Source organism: Lolium rigidum, chromosome 3 (genome assembly GCF_022539505.1).
Source record: "Lolium rigidum isolate FL_2022 chromosome 3, APGP_CSIRO_Lrig_0.1, whole genome shotgun sequence".
Taxonomy (NCBI): Eukaryota; Viridiplantae; Streptophyta; class Magnoliopsida; order Poales; family Poaceae; genus Lolium; species Lolium rigidum.
This window is the reverse complement of record NC_061510.1, coordinates 66,554,950-66,573,453: the sequence shown is the minus strand read 5'-3', so window position 1 is coordinate 66,573,453 and position 18,504 is coordinate 66,554,950. Positions and strand designations below refer to the sequence as shown.

The window sequence follows — 18,504 nt, the reverse complement described above, 5'->3', positions numbered from 1 at the left end:
CGTACACTCCCTTAGAAAACTTAAAAAAATATATGATATTTTCGTTCTGTGCCAATTAAGATTAGTTGGCTAATTTAATATTTATGCCATTCCAATCCCGTCACAAAACCAACCCCCAACTGTGCAACGGCCAGTGCCGTCTTAGCTAACAGCATCAGCAAGGTGCACGAGGAATGCCAAAATTTTCCAGGGTTCATTCAGATCTGCTTCCAAGAAGCTCTAGAGTTGCTTGCGAACTGTTTCTGGAACTCATTTTGCTTTCTAGATTACGCGTACTGGATTCTATCTGCTGGCTGAGTACTGCAGTAAACACTTTTGCTAGATAGCACCTTCTTCACCTGGCAGTGTCCTCTAAAATCGTGTAATCTGAACTGATGAGGAAAGGAAGGAAATCACCTTGTACAAAGACCAACCAATCTGGACTGCTTCGCTAGTTTGCTTGGCCTCGTCTCTCGTATGGAGGAGCTGGCCGGCACTCATTTGAGATGGTGGTTGGTTGATATACGCCCCTGAGTGTAAAGGATGCTCTGACTTTCACGCTAGGTAGCAGGATATGGTCAAAGAAACATCATCTTTCCTCCAGGAATACTTGAACTGTGACGCACAATCTTTTGTGCATAACAAACATAATGAATACAAGCTTAACTTATGGATTCTCACTCGTTCACTAGAGCATTGTCAATGCATGTTTTACAAACTAAGTCATCGGACTGTGCTACAAAGTACCCAATTTTCCTTCTTCTCCAAATGGACATAACCTTTTTCTGCTTGCCAGAATACGTTGAAGTGTTCAACCTGTACATTGCCAAACCAAGATAACGAGTTACTAAGTTAAGCCAATGAGGACAAATACTACTGGATATACATCAGCATCATCACACCTTCTAATTATATATGTCACTCAAACATCAGCTCCATCTTTGTCGTCAGGAACTCTTTGCTTTTGCAGCTGCATGGCCGTTTCAGAAGCCAGAAAAACCAAGGACAGATGACTTGAAGGCTGAAGTCTAGATCAAAGTAAATTGGTTCGTTTATCTCGTCCCAGATATAGTAGCATAGTACAGGACCATATAGTGTGCCCTCTCAGCTGGTATTGGTTCCCCCCCCCCCCTTAAATATTAGCAAGCATTCTTGTAATTGATATTGTACATCTTAAATATATCGAACTAGAAACCTTTAATACAACAGTCCTGACGAGAACCTGAGAGATGGTAGAATTCCAGTTTGAACACGGAACAGATACAGTATGCCGCAATCCACCCTACCCACAGCCTCTATTTAACTGCCAAGCAGGTGACATGATCTGACAAAATGCATCTCGCAGATAAGAAAGTAAAGCTGCTTTTGTTGCACTTTAGGTAATACTGAATAATACAAAGCTGTATTGGATTCACTGTAATCGTTCAGAAAAATAACAGTCACGCGGTAAAGCTCAACTGGAAAAGGTTACATGATACAACTGTTCTTAGAATGAGGTAGCGCTGGTGCTCCTGCCGGTGAATGAAACCATCAACAAACATGTACCACATCGCCATTGTCTAGAAGGGAATAGGATCGACAAACAGACGCCTAATTGTCCCTTCGAGGCAGTTGCTGTATGTAAAAGCATCCTTGTGGTCATCGTACCAGAAGATCATGCTGATTGTTATATTCGCGACTCGTTATATCGCGGGAAGTAGCTCAGGGCGCTCAAAGCGTGCTTGATTTGTGGTCTTCCATGCATCTTCTATCATAGAACCTATCTTGGCAAAGGCCACATCACTTTCCACGCCATACTCACTAATGTAAGATTCCACTGAACTATGCACATCATATTTGTTCTTTCCTTGCTGTGAACAACACATACTTCATCAGGGGTATTATCGTGGTCAATGTATAGAAAATATGGGTGGTAGTCTTGGAGATTTAATATGTACCTTAAATGCAGCAAGGTCATTCATAAAATGTGTCACCACTGCACAAGCCCTGACAGCATCCGTGCAACCGAGCGCACATTCGAGTTCCTCCTTGGTTACAGTATCACCCATACCAATTAACAAGCCAACACATGCCCATGGTGCGCCGGAGCATATGCTAGATACTTTGACTTGATCATTGAATCTGGGCTTGTGATTTTTATGAAACCATTCTGCTTCTTGGAGATGGTTACTTGACAATATTTGAAACTGCAAATGAAGAAAATGCATTTGTACTTCCGATAAAAGATCTGGATAATATACACCAATGATATGGATGTAGGCAGTAAGGCTGTGTATCAAATCTGCTTATTCTAGAAACAAATTAAAATATAGCACTAAGGAATATTCATCTTGTGGTTGTAAGGTGAGAATGATGTACCGCTTTTGTGCTATAAGAGACACGGTACTTCTCATCTGGTTTCAATTCGTCCTCAAACTCTTTGAATGTGCAAATCATCTTGAGGTAGAACTTCTAGAGGTATTCTGGTAGAAGAGAAACAGCACTCTCCTCCCATCTGTATGTAATTCAATTAGTCATACTTTTGAGTGCAGTTATGTGAATGCACGTGTTATTCTAAAACAGAGAAGATAAAGCAACATGACGCGAGCTCCAACCTTTGTATAGCTTCATTGAGTTGTTTACACTCCATAAAAGTAGCATGTACATCATAAGTGTCATCTATCATTGCCATTATTGCAATTATCTTGGCAAATATCATTCTTGCACGCGTGTACTCTTGTTCATAGTACGCCATATGTGACCATAAGTAGCACTCAACAACACGGTCCCGTGAGTATGTTATCCCCACTTCTCTATACATATCTTCCCACCATCTGAAATGAACTTTGTTGTTAATGCTCTATACAAGAAATTGTAACCAGGTTCATTTATCAGAAGTATAGACATAACTTTTATTGATGGGACTAAGCTTGCATGGCTGTTTGAAATTTTTTAAACTGAACAAAATGTTCTCCGCTTTTGCACAAACTTGCATGGCTTTGAACTTTGAAGTACGAAAGTATAAATCAAATTCAAATTTTGGGCAAGTTAGTTTATTTCTCACATAAATATGCATGATTGTTCACCCAATATAAAAACACTCATACATAGTCTCTCTCACATTAATTGAACCTTAAGAATCAAATATATATCATGCAAAGTAGGGTTCCCTTTGTAAGATTCACGAGAAATATTACAGAAGGGCTAGTTATGAGACTAATTAGGAGGACAACGTAGCCCTTCCCAGCATATGTGTATGCCTAGATGTGTACTTGATTGGTTGAGCCTAGATTAGATATTTTGCACTACAATGATCCAAAATGCTGGTATTTTAGGATATCCAGACAATCTTGAAGATGGTACTTTCCCAAAAATTAATTTATTTGCAACCATTGTTATTTCACATCAATAATTTAATGCTATCAAAAGAAATTAAGGATAAATCTGGTAATATCAATGCGATATTTTGGATGCTAGAAATTTAATCTCATACATGATCAAACTCACAAATGTTTGGTCGGTAAACTATCTAAAAAATGACCTACTTTAAGATCAGAGGTAGTACTTCTTAAGGGTTTGGAACCTCAGAATTTCCTCAGAAAAGGAAAAGAAAAGTTAAATATTGTACATGAGTGCTTTTGGAAATGATAGTTTCTCTTGATTCCTCGAAATGCATCGAGATGGTACAGCCACAAATAGATTACATGCTTCGATCTTGCTTGAAGCTTTTGCTCTTTAGTAGATGTCTGCTATTTTTTCTACCTATCACCCAGCTAAACAAACATTGTCTTACAATTTTTTTTTATTTCATTCTGCCTAACTTATATTTTGGCATGGAAGTAGATGTCTGAGGAATGCATGAAAGACAGGTCCAATCAACTGAAGTAGATGTCACAATGATATTTCTTTTCATAATGAATGTTAACTGTACTGTGCATGTTGTGTGCTTATGTGGCTCCATACTTGGTCTATCTTTTAGCATAAGGAGAACCTGGATTTTATGATGGTGGCATGTAATCAGCTGGAACAGGCTGTCATGGAGTATCTTCCCAAGATGGGTGGAGACCTAGTATACACATTTTGGTGTATTAAACTTTTAGTTACACTAGGAGTGTGTTTTCCTTCATTTCTATTAGATCCGACATGATTTAGAATCCTAATACTAAGAAGCTCAACTTTTTATCACTCTTTTATACCAAATATGTGTTACCTGGATAGATCCTTGAGTTCCTTTAAGTGGAGGCATTGCAGATTGTTAAAATCCAGTTTGGCCAATTCTAGAATTGAGGAATTGTGCATTGGCTCATCTTTGTATTCTGAGATATAATGCAACACTTCTACTCTCTTCAAGGTCCTTGTCAGTGGTAAGTGAAGAGCACGCTTGACTTGCTCAGCCAGCGGGGACTCAAGGTCACCTTTCATAGACTCAAGGCGTTGCCTTGCAAACAAGATACTTTCTTCAAGTTCCGTTTCCCCATGAGTTAAAAGATATGCTGCATTGTATAAACTTAGTAGTTCCCTTGGCGCATTAGTTATGTCAACCTTGAACGTCCCATCTTCATCTTTAAACATTTTGAATACATCTGCAAGATATACATGATAACATGATGATAAATTGAGCACATTAGTTAGTGTTTGGTTATTCTTGGGTCACATGGTTTTAGTATATACCTGGAGATACCCAGAACTTGCCTCAGTAAGCGGAATCGAAGAGCAACATCATGAAGGCTAGAGCTATTGAATTCGGAAGCATGGATGGTTCTTAATATGGAGAAAATTTCTTCTTCAAAATTATGATCTATACTCAGATGTTGGAGAGTGTCCACAAGGTTCAGTTTCTCAACTATAGTACTACAAGCCTCAAGTACCCCAAGCACTTTCTCCTTCAGTTGATTGGACCTGTCTTTCATGCATTCCTCAGATATCTACTTCCATACCAAAATATAAGTTAGGCAGAGTGAACTTTTTTTTTTTGGCATGACAACGTTTATTTAGCTGGGTGATAGGCGAAAAAATAGCAGTGTTATCTCACAAGACGTTTCTCCATTAAAGCCCTAGACATCAATTGTTACTAGTAACATTTGAACAAATTGGGGACCTATTTTAGAGAAAGAGACGTAAATAGAAAAATTGCTTCTAACATAAAACATTCCAATATATGTATCATTAACTAGCATTGGTAATGAATATGTACTTTGTTTCATACCTTGCAAAAGTGCTTAAGAATTATAGGGTACCTCTTGCTTATATATGGTACTCTTCTCGCGTATTTTGTAAATTCTAGATGTTGTTTTTTATGGAGCACCCACATATATATTTTCTACATGGAAGTTTCTAATTTAACAAATGAATTGATAAGGAGTCTTTCCTTTTATTGCCTGCTTATAATTGCATCAAAAAATATTTACTTATCTTTGTGGTTTTTGTTTTGTAACCATATAATATCTTGATGAAAGCTTTGTCTTAACGAATAAAAAACATCATGCATTTTTGAACGAAGTGAGTAGTAGTAGACTAAGTCTCAGTTTATGTTGACTTGTGTGCTAAATTAATTTTCTTACTTATAGGAAAAATAGCCATGAAAAATGACAAAAGCAGGTGAGCCAAATAAAAACATTGGCAAAATCTCGAAATACGCCAAACATTATTGTAGTCCACTACAATGCTAAACATAGTTGAGGATGAAATATGCTAAGCATGGCTATCTACATTGAACTGGAATTGAGTTTTGTGGGAAATTCTAAGGTGTATCTGGAAGCACCCGCCCCAATTTCAAGAAAACAAAAAAGTTGATGTCATCTTCTTTGAAATAAACTCACATGCCAAGTTCAAGTTTCCTATGTGCATGTAACTGTTCACACCAAAATGTTGCTTTGTGGGATTTGCAAAAAGAAAACAAGTAATTTATCCCCAAGACACTAAAGTTATCCTTTTGGGGTAACAAGTTCCACACGTGCTAATGGCTCGAAACATAAATTTGTAGGTGCACCTGGGAGACCAGACGCCTCTCCCCAGTTTCTTGTGTGCATTATTACAAGCTAGAGTAAATCTAGCATACATGGTGTATCTTTCTATTTCGTAAAGGAGTGTAAACCCCGGCCTCTGCACAGAGTAGTGCCCACATCCATTTATTTATTGCAGCGTATTATTCAGTACAAGTGTACAACTAAGGAACAGCTCCGACTAGCTAGTAAGCCAAAAATCAATAATCCAGGATAATAAGTTTATACCACAGTTTGAAATGTAATACAGTACTACCGATGTACATGTACACAAGCATACCTGTAATGTTTCTGGACTGTGGTGGATGAAGAATTCACCCCATATCGTGGGATGAAACGCAGGCGCCGTCTCTGGAACGGTAGCACCGTGGGAGAACGCCATGAAAATGTATGCACCGGTAATCAATCGTTTGTATAGTAGTGTGTACTAGCTCTGAAAGAACATGGAACGGCATATGGCCTTATATAGGCATTACGTAGAATCTTTGAACAGCTGGGCAAGTTGGTTTGGTTTACTTATCTCGTGTACCACGAGAGAGCAATTGGCCAATTGGGCACCCTTTAATACTGAGTTCATATTCGAACAGTGTACTGTGAGGAAGACTTGAATCTTCACTTCACGTGAGCGTATCTCCATTTTGGTGTGGGTGCTTCTCTGATTACGCCAAATAGTTTTATTCGTTACTGCAAGTGGTTGTCACGGTCCTGATTAAAGAGAAATTCCTTATATGACACTGGCTTAAAACCAGGTTCCTTAATTGACACTAGATAAAAAAAATTCTTCACTATTTGATGCATTGTGTTTTTTTTGCCATAGATGACACTGCCTTATTTCCGTCACATTGCTCCATCATTTTTTTCGCTGATGGATCAAAATACTCTCTGTGAAACAGTGTAAAATAAGGAACCTGGTTTTAAGCCAGTGTCATATAAGGAATTTTCTCTAAAAACAAACCAAATTTCCTTCTTCTCCAAATGGCCATAACCTTTTTCTGCTTACCATAATACGTTGAAATGTTCAACTGACATAGTACATTGTCAAACCAAGATAAAAAGTTACTAAATTAATGAGGACAGATACTGCTAGATACTGCTGGATATACATCAGCATCATCACCCCTTCTAATTATATACTCCCTCCGGTCCTAAATATAAGCCATATAGTTTTTTAGCACGAAAATTAAAAAACACACATTTTGGAAAAATTACACCATGTTTGGCTGGGATTAACCCTAGGCAATTAACGTGAACTAATAGAGGACTTTGCATAAGCTAAGGAAACATAATCAAATCACTTAAAATATTTTCCATACAAGTGGGGCAACCTCGTAAACCTTATATTCTGGAATTTTTCTCAAAATACTATGGCTTATATTCAGGAACGGAGGGAGTATGTCACTCAAACATCAGCTCCATCTTTGTCGTCAGCAACTCTTTGCTTTTGCTGCTGCATGGATCGTTTCAGAAGCCAGAAAAACCAACGCCAGATGACTTGAAGGCTGAATTCTAGATCAAAGTAAATTGGTTTGTTTATCGTGTCCCAGATATAGTAGAATAGAATAATTTCTCGACACACCGTGATTGTACAGGACTATATAGCCTGCCCTCTCAGCTGGTATTGGTTCCCCCCTACAGCCCACGACACATGCAAGATGAACTAAGATTCTTGTAATTGATGTTGCACAGCTTAAATATATCCAACTAAAAATATATAATACAACAATCCAGACCAGAACCAGAAAGATGGTAAAAAATTCCAGTTTGAACACGGAACAGATACACCCCGCCCCAATCCACCCTACCTACCGACAGCCTCAATTTAACAGCCAAGCAGGTGACACAATCTGAAAAAATACATCTTGCACATAACAAATTACAGGTGCTTTTTCTTGCACTTGAGGTAATACTACTGAATAATACAAAGCCTTATAGGATTCACTGTAATTGTTCAAGAAAACAACAGTCAAGCAGTAAAGCCCAACTGGAAAACATTACATGATACAACTTTTCTTAGAATGAGGTCATGCTGGTGCTCTGCCGGTGAATCAAACCATCAACAAACATGTACCACATCGTCATTATCTAGAAGGGAATAGGATCAACAAACAGACGTCTAATCGTCCCTTCAAGGCCGTTGCTGTAGGTAAAAGCATCCTTCTGGTCATCATACCAGAACATCATGCTGGTTGTTATGTTCGCGACTCGTTGTATTGCGGGAAGTAGCTCAGGGCGCTCAAAGCGTGCTTGATTTGTGGTCTTCCATGCATCTTCGATCATAGAACCTATCTTGGCAAAGGCGACATCACTTGCCACGCCATGCTCACTAATGTAACATTCCACTGAACTGTGCACATCGTATTTGTTCTTTCCTTGCTGTGAACAACACATGCTTCATCAGGGCTATTGCCATGGTAAATGGGTAGAAAATATGGGTGGTAATCTTGGAGATCTAATTTTTACCTTAAATGCAGCAAGGTCATTCATAAAACGTGTCACCACTGCACAAGCCCTGACAGCATCCGTGCAACCGAGTGCCCATTCGAGTGCCTCCTTGGTTGCAGTTTCACCCATGCCAACTAACAAGCCAACACATGCCCATGGTGCGCCAGAGCATATACTAGATACCTTCACTTGATCATTGAATCTGGGCTTGTGATTTTTATGGAACCATTCTGCTTCTTGGAGATGGTTACTTGATAATATTTGAAACTGCGAATAAAGAAATGTATCATACTTCTAATAAATTTTTGGGATAATGTAGCATGGATATAAATGTATACAATAAGATATTATATTTGAAATATTATTACATGTTTGCACAGAGTACATATAGCATAACTTTTACCTCATGTTGAAATGTTTGATTTCTACAACTAATACCATTACATGCTTGTGGGGGAGTATATATAGCATAACCTTTTGTAGATCAGAGTTCTTATGAAGGAAAAAAGTTTTCGATTTGAGGTAGTTTAGATTTGAAGCACCAATTACAATTTGTGTTATTTGAAAAAAAGGTTAAATAATTGACAAATCATCGTGGAAAGATAATGGAAAAATAAATCAGATAATGATGTACCGCTTTTGTGCTAAAAGATACACGGTACTTCTCTTCTGGTTTCAACTCGTCCTCAAACTCTTTAAATGTGCTTATCAGCTTGAGGTAGAACTTCTGGAGGTATTCTGGTAGAAGAGAAATAGCGCTCTCCTCCCATCTGCATATACTTTAATTAGTCACACCTTCAAATGCAATTATGTGAGTGAATGTTTTATCCTGAACATAGAAGATCAATCAACATGATGCAAATTCAAACCTCTGTATAGCTTCATTGAGTTGTTTACACTCCATCAAAGTAGCGTGTACATCATAAGTGTCATCTGTCATGGCCATTATTGCAATTATCTTGGCAAGGATCATTCTTGCACGTGTATACTCTTGTTCATAGTATGCCGTATATGACCATAGGTAGCACTCAACAATGCGGTCCCGCGAGTACGTTAGCCCCACTTCTCTAGAAATATCTTCCCACCATCTGAAATTGACTTTGTTGTTATTGTTCTATAAAATAAATCATAGCATTCATTTACAAAAATATATATGCACTGAAAGATGTCTCAAAGTTGTTAGGCATAAATTTCAGATTATGGGGCTAAACTTGCATTTTAAATGAGTATTTTTTAACTGAACATGAGATCCGTACATTTAAGAAGGGGGGAAACTTGCATGGCCGCAAACGTAATTTTTTGGCAAGGAAATTTATTCTTCTAGAAAAATGCATGATTGTTCAGTCAATATAAAAACACTCATACATGGTCTCTCACATTAAATGAACCAAAAGAAACTATATATAAATCAAAATAGGGTCCCCTTTGTAATATCTTGACAAATATTATGAAAAGGCTAGTTGTGGGACTAATTAAGAGGACGCCATAGATTTTCCAAGAACATAATAATGCCTAGTAGCCTACTTGATTGGTTGATCTAGATAGGTTAAATATTTTGCACTCGCATGATCCAAAATGCAGGTCTTTAAGGATATCCACACAATCTTTGAGATGGTAATATGACCATCATTTTTTTGCAAACATGTTGCCTTACATAAATAATTAAAGACTATCAAAATAGATTGAGGATAAATCTTGCAATATAAATTATATTTCATGGATGCTAACAGTTTTTCACATATAGGCACGGTCAAACTTACAAATTTTTGGCCGGTAAACCTTGTATAAATGACCTACTTTTCAGGTCAGAGGTAGTACTTATGGGTATGGTTTGTTAGATTTTCCTTGGACAAACACAAAACTGAAAGTTAAAAAGATTTTACATGATTGTTTTTGCAAATAAACCATTTCATTGATTCTTGTCAATGTCCCTAGATGTTTTACATTATTTGATCATGGTTGGAGCTTTAGCTCTTGGTCACTAATGCTTATCAGAGCGTTATTGTTTTCAACAAAGGAATATGAACTCTACTATGCAGGTTATGTGCTTATGTACAAACATGATCTGTATTTGGTCTATTAGTCAGCGCCATGAGGACCCAGGTTTGATGATGGTGGCATGCACATAGCTGGAACGTGCATTGTACTTATTTTTTTCAACATGGGTGGAGACTTAGTCTCTGTATGCTTTATTAAACTTTCAGCGACACTAGGAGTTTGTTTTCCTTCGTTTTTTTATCAGATTCTACATTATTTAGTATCCTAATATTAAGAAGTTCAACTTTTTATCAATATTTTATGGCAAATATGTGTGTTACCTGGAGAGATCCTTGAGCTCCTTTAAGTGGAGGCGTTGCAAAAGGTTAAAATCAAGTTTAGCTAATTCTAGAATAGATGAATTATGCATTGGCTCGTCCTTGTATTCTGACATATAATGCAACACTTCTAATCTCTTCAATGTCCTTGGCAGTGGTAAGTGAAGAGCACGCTTGACTTGCTCAGCCAACGGGGGCTGAAGGTCACTTTTCATAGACTCAAGGTGTTGCCTTGCGAGCAAGATAATTTCTTCAAGTTCTGTCTCTCCATGAGTTAAGAGATGTGCTGCATTGTATAAACTTAATAGTTCCCTTGGATCGTTACTTATGTCAACCTTGAACGCCCCATCTTCATCTTTAAACTTGTCGAATACATCTGCAAGATATACATGATACATCTATGAGAAATTGAGCATATTAGCTACAGTTTGGTCATTCTTGGATCATATGTGTTGTCCTTTAAGCGAGTAACACACTGATATTCCAACAAAGTTGCTTTTACGTGCTATATTGCGATGATGTTTCACTATTAGTACTACCAGGTGCAGGTGCATGATACCTCACATCCAGTAAAATTATCTTGTTTAAGAGCAATCAATATGCAGGTAAAACTAGAAGGTTAATTACATATAATACCATATATACTATGTTATGGCGTTTTCTTCTTCGTACATACCTGGAGATACCCAGAATCCATGTTGTCTCAGTAAGCGGAATCGAAGAGCAACATCATGAAGGCTAGAGTTATTGAATTCAGAAGCATGGGTGCTTCTTAATGTGGATACAATTTGTTCATGGAAATGATGATCTATGCTCAGATGTTGGAGAGTGTCTACAAGGTTCAGTTTCTCAACTATATTACTGCAAGCCTCAAGTACGCCAACCACTTTCTCCTTCAGTTGACTAGACCTGTCTCTCATGCATTCCTCAGACATCTATTTCCATACCAAAAAATAAATGTTAGGTAGAGTAAACAAAGTTATTTTATGTGACATAGTTTATTTACGTGTGTGATAGGTGGAGAAGATAGCAGTTTTTGCTCATATGATGTTTCTCGATTAAATTTGCAGGTACCAATTGTTACTAATATTGGTGTAAATTATGGAGCTATTTGGAGATCATATATGCAAAACATTCATGTCATGTTCAAACATAAATAAGAAAGTTGCTTCTAGAATGAATAGATTTCCAATAGTTGTGACATTAATTAGTATTGCTGATGAATCTACTTAGTTTTATATGTACCTGGCAAACGTTCTTAAATTTCACCTTGAAAATTACATTTTGATAGAAGACGTACCACCCACTCACATATATAGACAGAACCGGAGAAGACATGTAGACAGACTAGGTACTTTCCACATAAATTTTACTTCAATTTGAGCGCTGAAGGCTCAATTTTAGTTGAAATGTATTTGGTCATGTGTTTCTAGAGCTGAGCTTGAAACCTCTTTTGGCTGCATTTAGACAGTTCCCATTTTGTGCTTCCGTAGTGTCCTTACATTTTATTTCGAAAAAAAGTAACTGCATTTGTGGCTTGCCCTGGTTTCGAAAAAAAACCTAGATCTGCCATTGTCCACACACCACCCTTAGCGGTTCTCTTACTGTTTGAAGAATGATGGGAGCAAACCATTTGGGTATAATTGGTATCTTCGCGATATTAATATATGCTCTTTGTAAAAAAAATTAAATCTTTATTATGCCAGGAGAGGTTGACCCTAGTATTTAGATTTGTTTTGATGCAAGGGGAGGCAATGGGAGAGAGTATAGTGTTAAAAGAGACATGTGGACCTAACTCAAAACTAACAAACATTATACATGCAGATTTCTACATGCTTGGATTTCTGAAACTGAGCGAGAAACATACCATAGATTGAAATGTGATCAATCTTCTACCGAGTATACCTGCAATGTTTCTGGATTGTGGTGGATGAAGAAGTCACCCCATATCGTGGGATGAAACGTAGGCGCCGTATCCGGAGCGGTGGCCATGACGACGTATATATGTACCGGTGATCAATTGTTTGTATAGTAGTGCGTGTACTAGCTCTGAAAGAGTATGGAATGGCAGATGGTCTTATATAGGCGGTACGAGCGATTTTCTTTGAACAACTAGTCGTCATTTTCATCTAAAAAAAAACTAGTCGTCATTTATTTATTGGTTGTTGGGCGTTGGCAAGTTAAACAAAAAAAACTGTACTCGGATTGATTATCACGCGTACCACCTACCACGAGATAGCAACTGGCACCAACACGATTAACGGTACGGCATTGCAACTGTAGTTGGATAACATACAGAGAAGTGCGACCCAAACAGGTATCGAGTGTCAGCAAAGCTGCCGGTAAAAGAACAGTGTATTGCAAGAAAGACCTGCATATTCATATGACGTGGACGTATCTCTTCTCATTTTGGTGTGGGTGCTCTTTGATTTTGTTGGTTCTTACTTCTTAGCACTGGCGGATCTAGCATCTCAAATTCAGGGGGTGCCACGAGTATAATTTGATCTCAATTTCGTCACAATTTCAACAAATATTTCCAGCATCGGAAATCCATTTTGGCTCATAGCTGTAGAGATGCACTTATTACTGAAAAAAACATATTTCAAAATGTCTAAAAATTACGAAAATAAATTCGGGGGTGTACTTCCACAATATATATGCCTGCACACAAAGTGTCAAGAAAAAATATTATTTTCTATGGCTTGTGCAAAAAAGACAATTTCTGATACTCCAAAAAAGTTTTTTACGAGACATCTCTTTGTCTTTTTTACATAGGCCTCATAAAATATTTTTCCCTGCAAAACTTTTATGAGGTAACATAGGATGTTCAGATGCACGATGAGGAATTTATTCGATTTTTTAACATTTTAAAATAAATTTAAATTTTACTTTTCCTAACAGGTGTATCTACACCTATGAGGCAAAACGCATTGTTCTTCCAGCATAGGCTTTAATTTGTTAGCAAACTAGTGTACAGTAATGTTGAATAAACCATTTTGCATTATTTTGAGGGTGCCATGGCATCCATGAAACCCCACCAGATTCGCCCCTGGTTCTTGGCACCCCAAATATTTTTATTCGTTACTGGAAGTGGTTGTCACGGTTCAGATCAAATCGATAATTGTTGTAAGGGACATAGACTGTAGATTCTTGGAGGGATCCCTTTTGAAGAACTTGAGTTTTAGGTGTTGTCTTGTTGGTCTTTGGGCTACTGCTACAAGGACTGAAGACTTCTTTTTGGTTGTGTGCATACATACTGTCATTAGGGTATAGCGATGACTACAAGCACTGTTTGGTCTATGATTCTCTTCTATGGCGATGGTTGTTGCTCTGGTGGGCTAGCCCTTTTGGGGGCTTAGCACGACTAATGTCTGACTACTACAACAAACTCCACTACGATAAGTTTTATCCAACTCCATTAAGGGAGGAGCGAGGCTGGCAGTGCGTCTTCGGCTTGTTCTAGTGATTGTACAACTTCGCCGGTGGAGGAGATGTGAACCTTAGCCACAACTTTGGGATCGCCTCATTTTCCTCCCTGTGTACGGGCCGCTCGCCTTCTTTGCTATTGTTTTGATACTATAGGTTTGCTAGGGTGTTTCCAGGTGCATATGCACTCTTTATTTGAAATGCATTTTAAACATATTTAAAGATGTCAAACAAATTCAAAAAATATCTCGTGTATATCTTAACATGTTATATGCTTGCAAAGTTGTTTCAGCAAAAATCTACCTGTTTTGTGCCCTGTGTAGAAAAGACAAATTTTGATGATAAAATAATCCATTTCTCGAGACATTTTTTAATCGTTTTACACATGGCACAAAAAATATTGGTTTTATGTGAAACTTTAGGTGCACACGCATAGAACACGTCCCTATACATGTGAAACTTTTTTCCCAATTTTTTAAAATTTTCAAAATATATTTTGTACATAGGTGAATATGCACCCACGTTCAGTTTTAAGTTTCCGCATTTTAGAGCAAATTAATTAATAATGTGTATCTCCTTTTCCTTTATAAACAGCCATTCAGCATAACTAGCGTCATGGGGGACAAAACTCAGATCTGAAGCATCTTCAAAATTAGTGCAATAGAGAACAAACTTGAAAGCCCAAAAGCATCTACAAACTAGTGCCATGAATTGTTTCCGCCTAACCACATGAATCGCCGTATGCCTCATTTCGCGTGAATCTTGGTACTTTGTTTGCGGATCAAACCACACGCTCTACGGGGATTAGGAGAGTATAATCTTGTTTTTAGTGGATCTGCTGAGACCACACCCAGCTTACATGTGTACGCGAAGAAAAAAAAAGAGCCATGCTATATGCGGCGCATTAAAAGAATCGTATAATTGAAGACGTTCTCGTGGCCTATGAAGAGATACGTCAACTAAAAAGTGTCACCCTATATATGACTATGTGAGAGTATGACGTTCCCTAGCTGTCACTGCATCAATCGTGACAGCTCTGGGTCCACACCTAACACTTTTTTTTTTGGTAAGTACAATATCATACTTGAACCGAGTACACACTAGTCCTTCTAATAATGGTACAACCACTAGTAGAAAAAACCTCATCAGTGACGCACTAAAATACCTATTTTGTGGCGCACGGGTGGTGCGCAACAGAATCTTCGCCACAAAAATAAGAATTATGTGGCGCACCAGTCCATGCGCCACAAAATTAAGGAATTCTGTGGCGCACCCTTATCTCGGTGCGTCACAGAAATAGGTGCGCCACAGAATTAGTGTTTAGTGCGCCACAGAATTTGCTCGTATTATACACGATTTTGTACTGCCTGCTGTACACATACATGTTATATACAACAATATACATATATTATATAGATTATATACATAAATATGCAGATATAATATAAATAGCATGTACATTGCACATATATAATATAAACATCATCATCACATTACTTAGAGCCCGATCGAGATACACATATAGTGGAAAATCTCAAATGTTTCACATACAACTCTTAATTCATACAAAGTTCACCATCTCGAGATACAAAGTGGTCTTCATCCGGTTCCTCCTCTGATCCCTCCTCTCTCCCGCCAGGCTCGCTTGCACCGCCCCCCGAGTTTGTAGTGACTAAAATGGAAGAAAGACCAAAATAAACGAAGACCAAAATTAACGAAGAAGGCCAACACAAATAAGAGCTAACTAGGATATAATAAATAAATGCCTCATACATTGTTGGTCAAAAAAAAAAATTAACATTCAGGGTTGGCGTAAGTGAGGCCAAGTCCGATGCACAAGAGATTGATATTTGTGCTATCTTACCAGGCTCACTTACACCACCCTAGAGTGTACGGTGACCAAACATTCTAATCATCGGCTATATCTCGAAGAAAGAACAAAATAAACGAATAAGTCCAACTCAAATACGAGCCAAGTAGTATAAAATAAATAGCATGCCTCATACTTTGTAGGTCGAAACAAATATTAACATTCCGGGACGGAGTTAGTGAGCTAGGTAGGATGCACAAGAGATTTATATTTGTGCAATCACACGAGGCTCACTAGCACCACCCCTGAGTGTAGTGACCAAACATTCTAATCATCGGCGAATTGTTTGTGGTGATGCCTCATATTTTGTTGGTTGAAACAAATATTAATATTTAGGGACGGTGTCAGTGAGGCCAGGTAGGATGCACAAGAGATTGTTATTTGTGCCATTACACCAGGCTCACTGGCACCGCCCCCAAGTGTAGTGACCACAAAATTTAATCATCGACACTAAAATGAAAGAAAGACCAAAATAAATGAATAAGTCCAGCTCAAATACGAGCCAAGTAGTATCAACTAGATAGCATATGCCTCATACTTTGTTGGTGGAAACAAATATTAACATTTAGGGATGGTGTAAGCGAGGTTAGGTAGGATGCACAAGAGATTGATATTTGTACCATCACACCAGGCTCGCTTGCACCACCCCCGAGTGTACAAGTGACCAAACATTCTAATCATCGGCACTAAAATGGAAGAAAGAGCCAAGTGGTATCAACTAGATAGCATATGCCTTATACTTTGTTGGTCGAAACAAATATTAACATTCAGGGATGGAGTAAGCGAGGCCAGGTAGGATGCACAAGAGATTGATATTTGTGCCATCACACCAGGCTCGCTTGCTCCTCCCCCGAGTGTACATGTGACCAAACATTCTAATCATCGGCACTAAAATGGAAGAAAGAGCCAAGTGGTATCAACTAGATAGCATATGCCTCATACTTTGTTGGTCGAAACAAATATTAACATTCAGGGATGGGGCAAGTGAAAGGATCGTATGCCGCACCTAGAGGGGGGGGTGAATAGGTGCTAACCAATTTTTAGTTCTTTTTCAATTTAGGCTTGACACAAAGGTAAATTCTCTAAATATGCAACTATGTGAATTTACCTATATGACAAGGTCAACGACTAAGAAAGATATAGCAATGCAATATAGAGGAGATAAAGGATAGAGGTAACCGAGAGTGGAGCACACGGAGACACGGAGTTGATTCCCGTAGTTCCCTTCCTTTGCAAGAAGGTAGGTCTACGTTTGGAGGAGTGTGGTTGCTACGAAAGCCAGACCAACAGTCACGAAGACTTCACTCAGGTCTCCTGTGAGCAACGCCACGAAGGCCTAGCCCACTTCCACTAAGGGATTCCCTCGAGGCGGAAACCGGGCCTTTACAAAGTTCTTGGGACACACATCCACAACCAAACTGGAGGCTCCCAAATCTGTAACAACACAACAATCAACAACAATACATCAACAACAAACAACTAGGGATCCAAAGAGGAACTAGCAAGAGGGCCCTCAAGCATATGAAAAGGAAATGTAAATCGCTTCGGTGAGGATGTAGATCGGTGTCTTCTCCTTCGAATCTCCAAAGATCAAGAGCTTTGGTTGGGTGAGGGAGGTGATCTTGCAAATCTTGAGTTCTTGAGGTGGCTCTAATGGTGGTGAGGCTTGGCAGAATTTCTTCAATGATTGAGCAAGGAGGAAGGTAGAAGAAGGGGGGTATAAATCCCCCCCCCAAAATCCAGCCGTTGGAGACTTCGAGGGCCGGATAATCCGGCCTAAGTTGGGGCCGGATAATCCGCCCCCCACCAAAAATCCGGCCCTGGGAAAAATCCGGCCAAATGTCCTGCCAAAAGTCCGGCCCATGTCCAGGGCCTTACTGAGCCGCGTCGCCTCTGGTCCTTAGCCAATTTTTGGGGGGCCGGATATTTCGAAAATATCCGGCCCGGATTATCCAGCTGTTGACGTCAGAAACCCACTGGCGGGCAGAGACGGGCAACACCGTAGAGCCGGGAACAACTAGGGCTGCGGCTGGCCCTAGTCCCTCTGAGCGATGGCCCGCAAAGCCTCCTGGTCGCACGCACCGATGTTTATCACGAGGGCGTGCCACCTGACCTATGCCCGGTCAGGAAGGTGTGGATGATGCCTCGCTTAGTTTCTGCAGGGCACACACGTAAACGTTAAATACGAGCCTCGATCGGCTCTCGAGGTTATCCTGTGAATCGGCTCAAAGAGCCGATCCACCCATGATTCGGACGAGGTGTCCGACATATGGTGGTCCCGCTTGATCAAGGTAAAGCTAATGAGATCTACGACGATGTGGGGTTCTCACCGCATAATCGGATCATCCTACTCCAGGTTGGGCCTCGCGGCCACGCACGGTGATCGTAAGCCGATCCTAAACAAGGCCTAAAAACCAACACGAGGTTGATCCTCGGAACATCCTCGCTTAGGGCCAACGAACGACACCCTACGTGCCGTTGGATCCTCCCC

General features: G+C 39.2%; 1 protein-coding gene and 1 pseudogene across 1 annotated transcript; both read right to left on the bottom strand.

The window, feature by feature from the left end:
* Positions 1 to 1,538: 1,538 nt before the first annotated feature.
* LOC124698203 lies at positions 1,539 to 6,342 on the bottom strand (annotated as a pseudogene).
* A 1,600-nt stretch (positions 6,343 to 7,942) lies between these two features.
* On the bottom strand, positions 7,943 to 12,750 carry LOC124696550 (tau-cadinol synthase-like). The gene is made up of 7 exons (XM_047229264.1): positions 12,623 to 12,750; positions 11,394 to 11,652; positions 10,721 to 11,093; positions 9,272 to 9,490; positions 9,037 to 9,172; positions 8,421 to 8,669; positions 7,943 to 8,333 (listed from the first exon to the last, which is right to left on the bottom strand). Exons 1-7 carry the CDS (start codon positions 12,707 to 12,709, stop codon positions 8,043 to 8,045), a joined length of 1,614 nt encoding a protein of 537 aa, XP_047085220.1. The 5' UTR covers positions 12,710 to 12,750; the 3' UTR covers positions 7,943 to 8,042.
* Positions 12,751 to 18,504: the final 5,754 nt, after the last annotated feature.

Bases quoted from the DNA above. Each gene is read 5' to 3' on its own strand.
- LOC124696550 (XM_047229264.1), bottom strand. From the start codon at position 12,709: ATGGCCACCGCTCCGGATACGGCGCCTACGTTTCATCCCACGATATGG. The intron at 11,653-12,622 runs GTATACTCGGTA...GTATGGAAATAG, and splicing joins ACAATCCAGAAACATTGCAG to ATGTCTGAGGAATGCATGAG. The intron at 8,670-9,036 runs GTACATCATTAT...CTTTATTCGCAG, and splicing joins TATCTTTTAGCACAAAAGCG to TTTCAAATATTATCAAGTAA.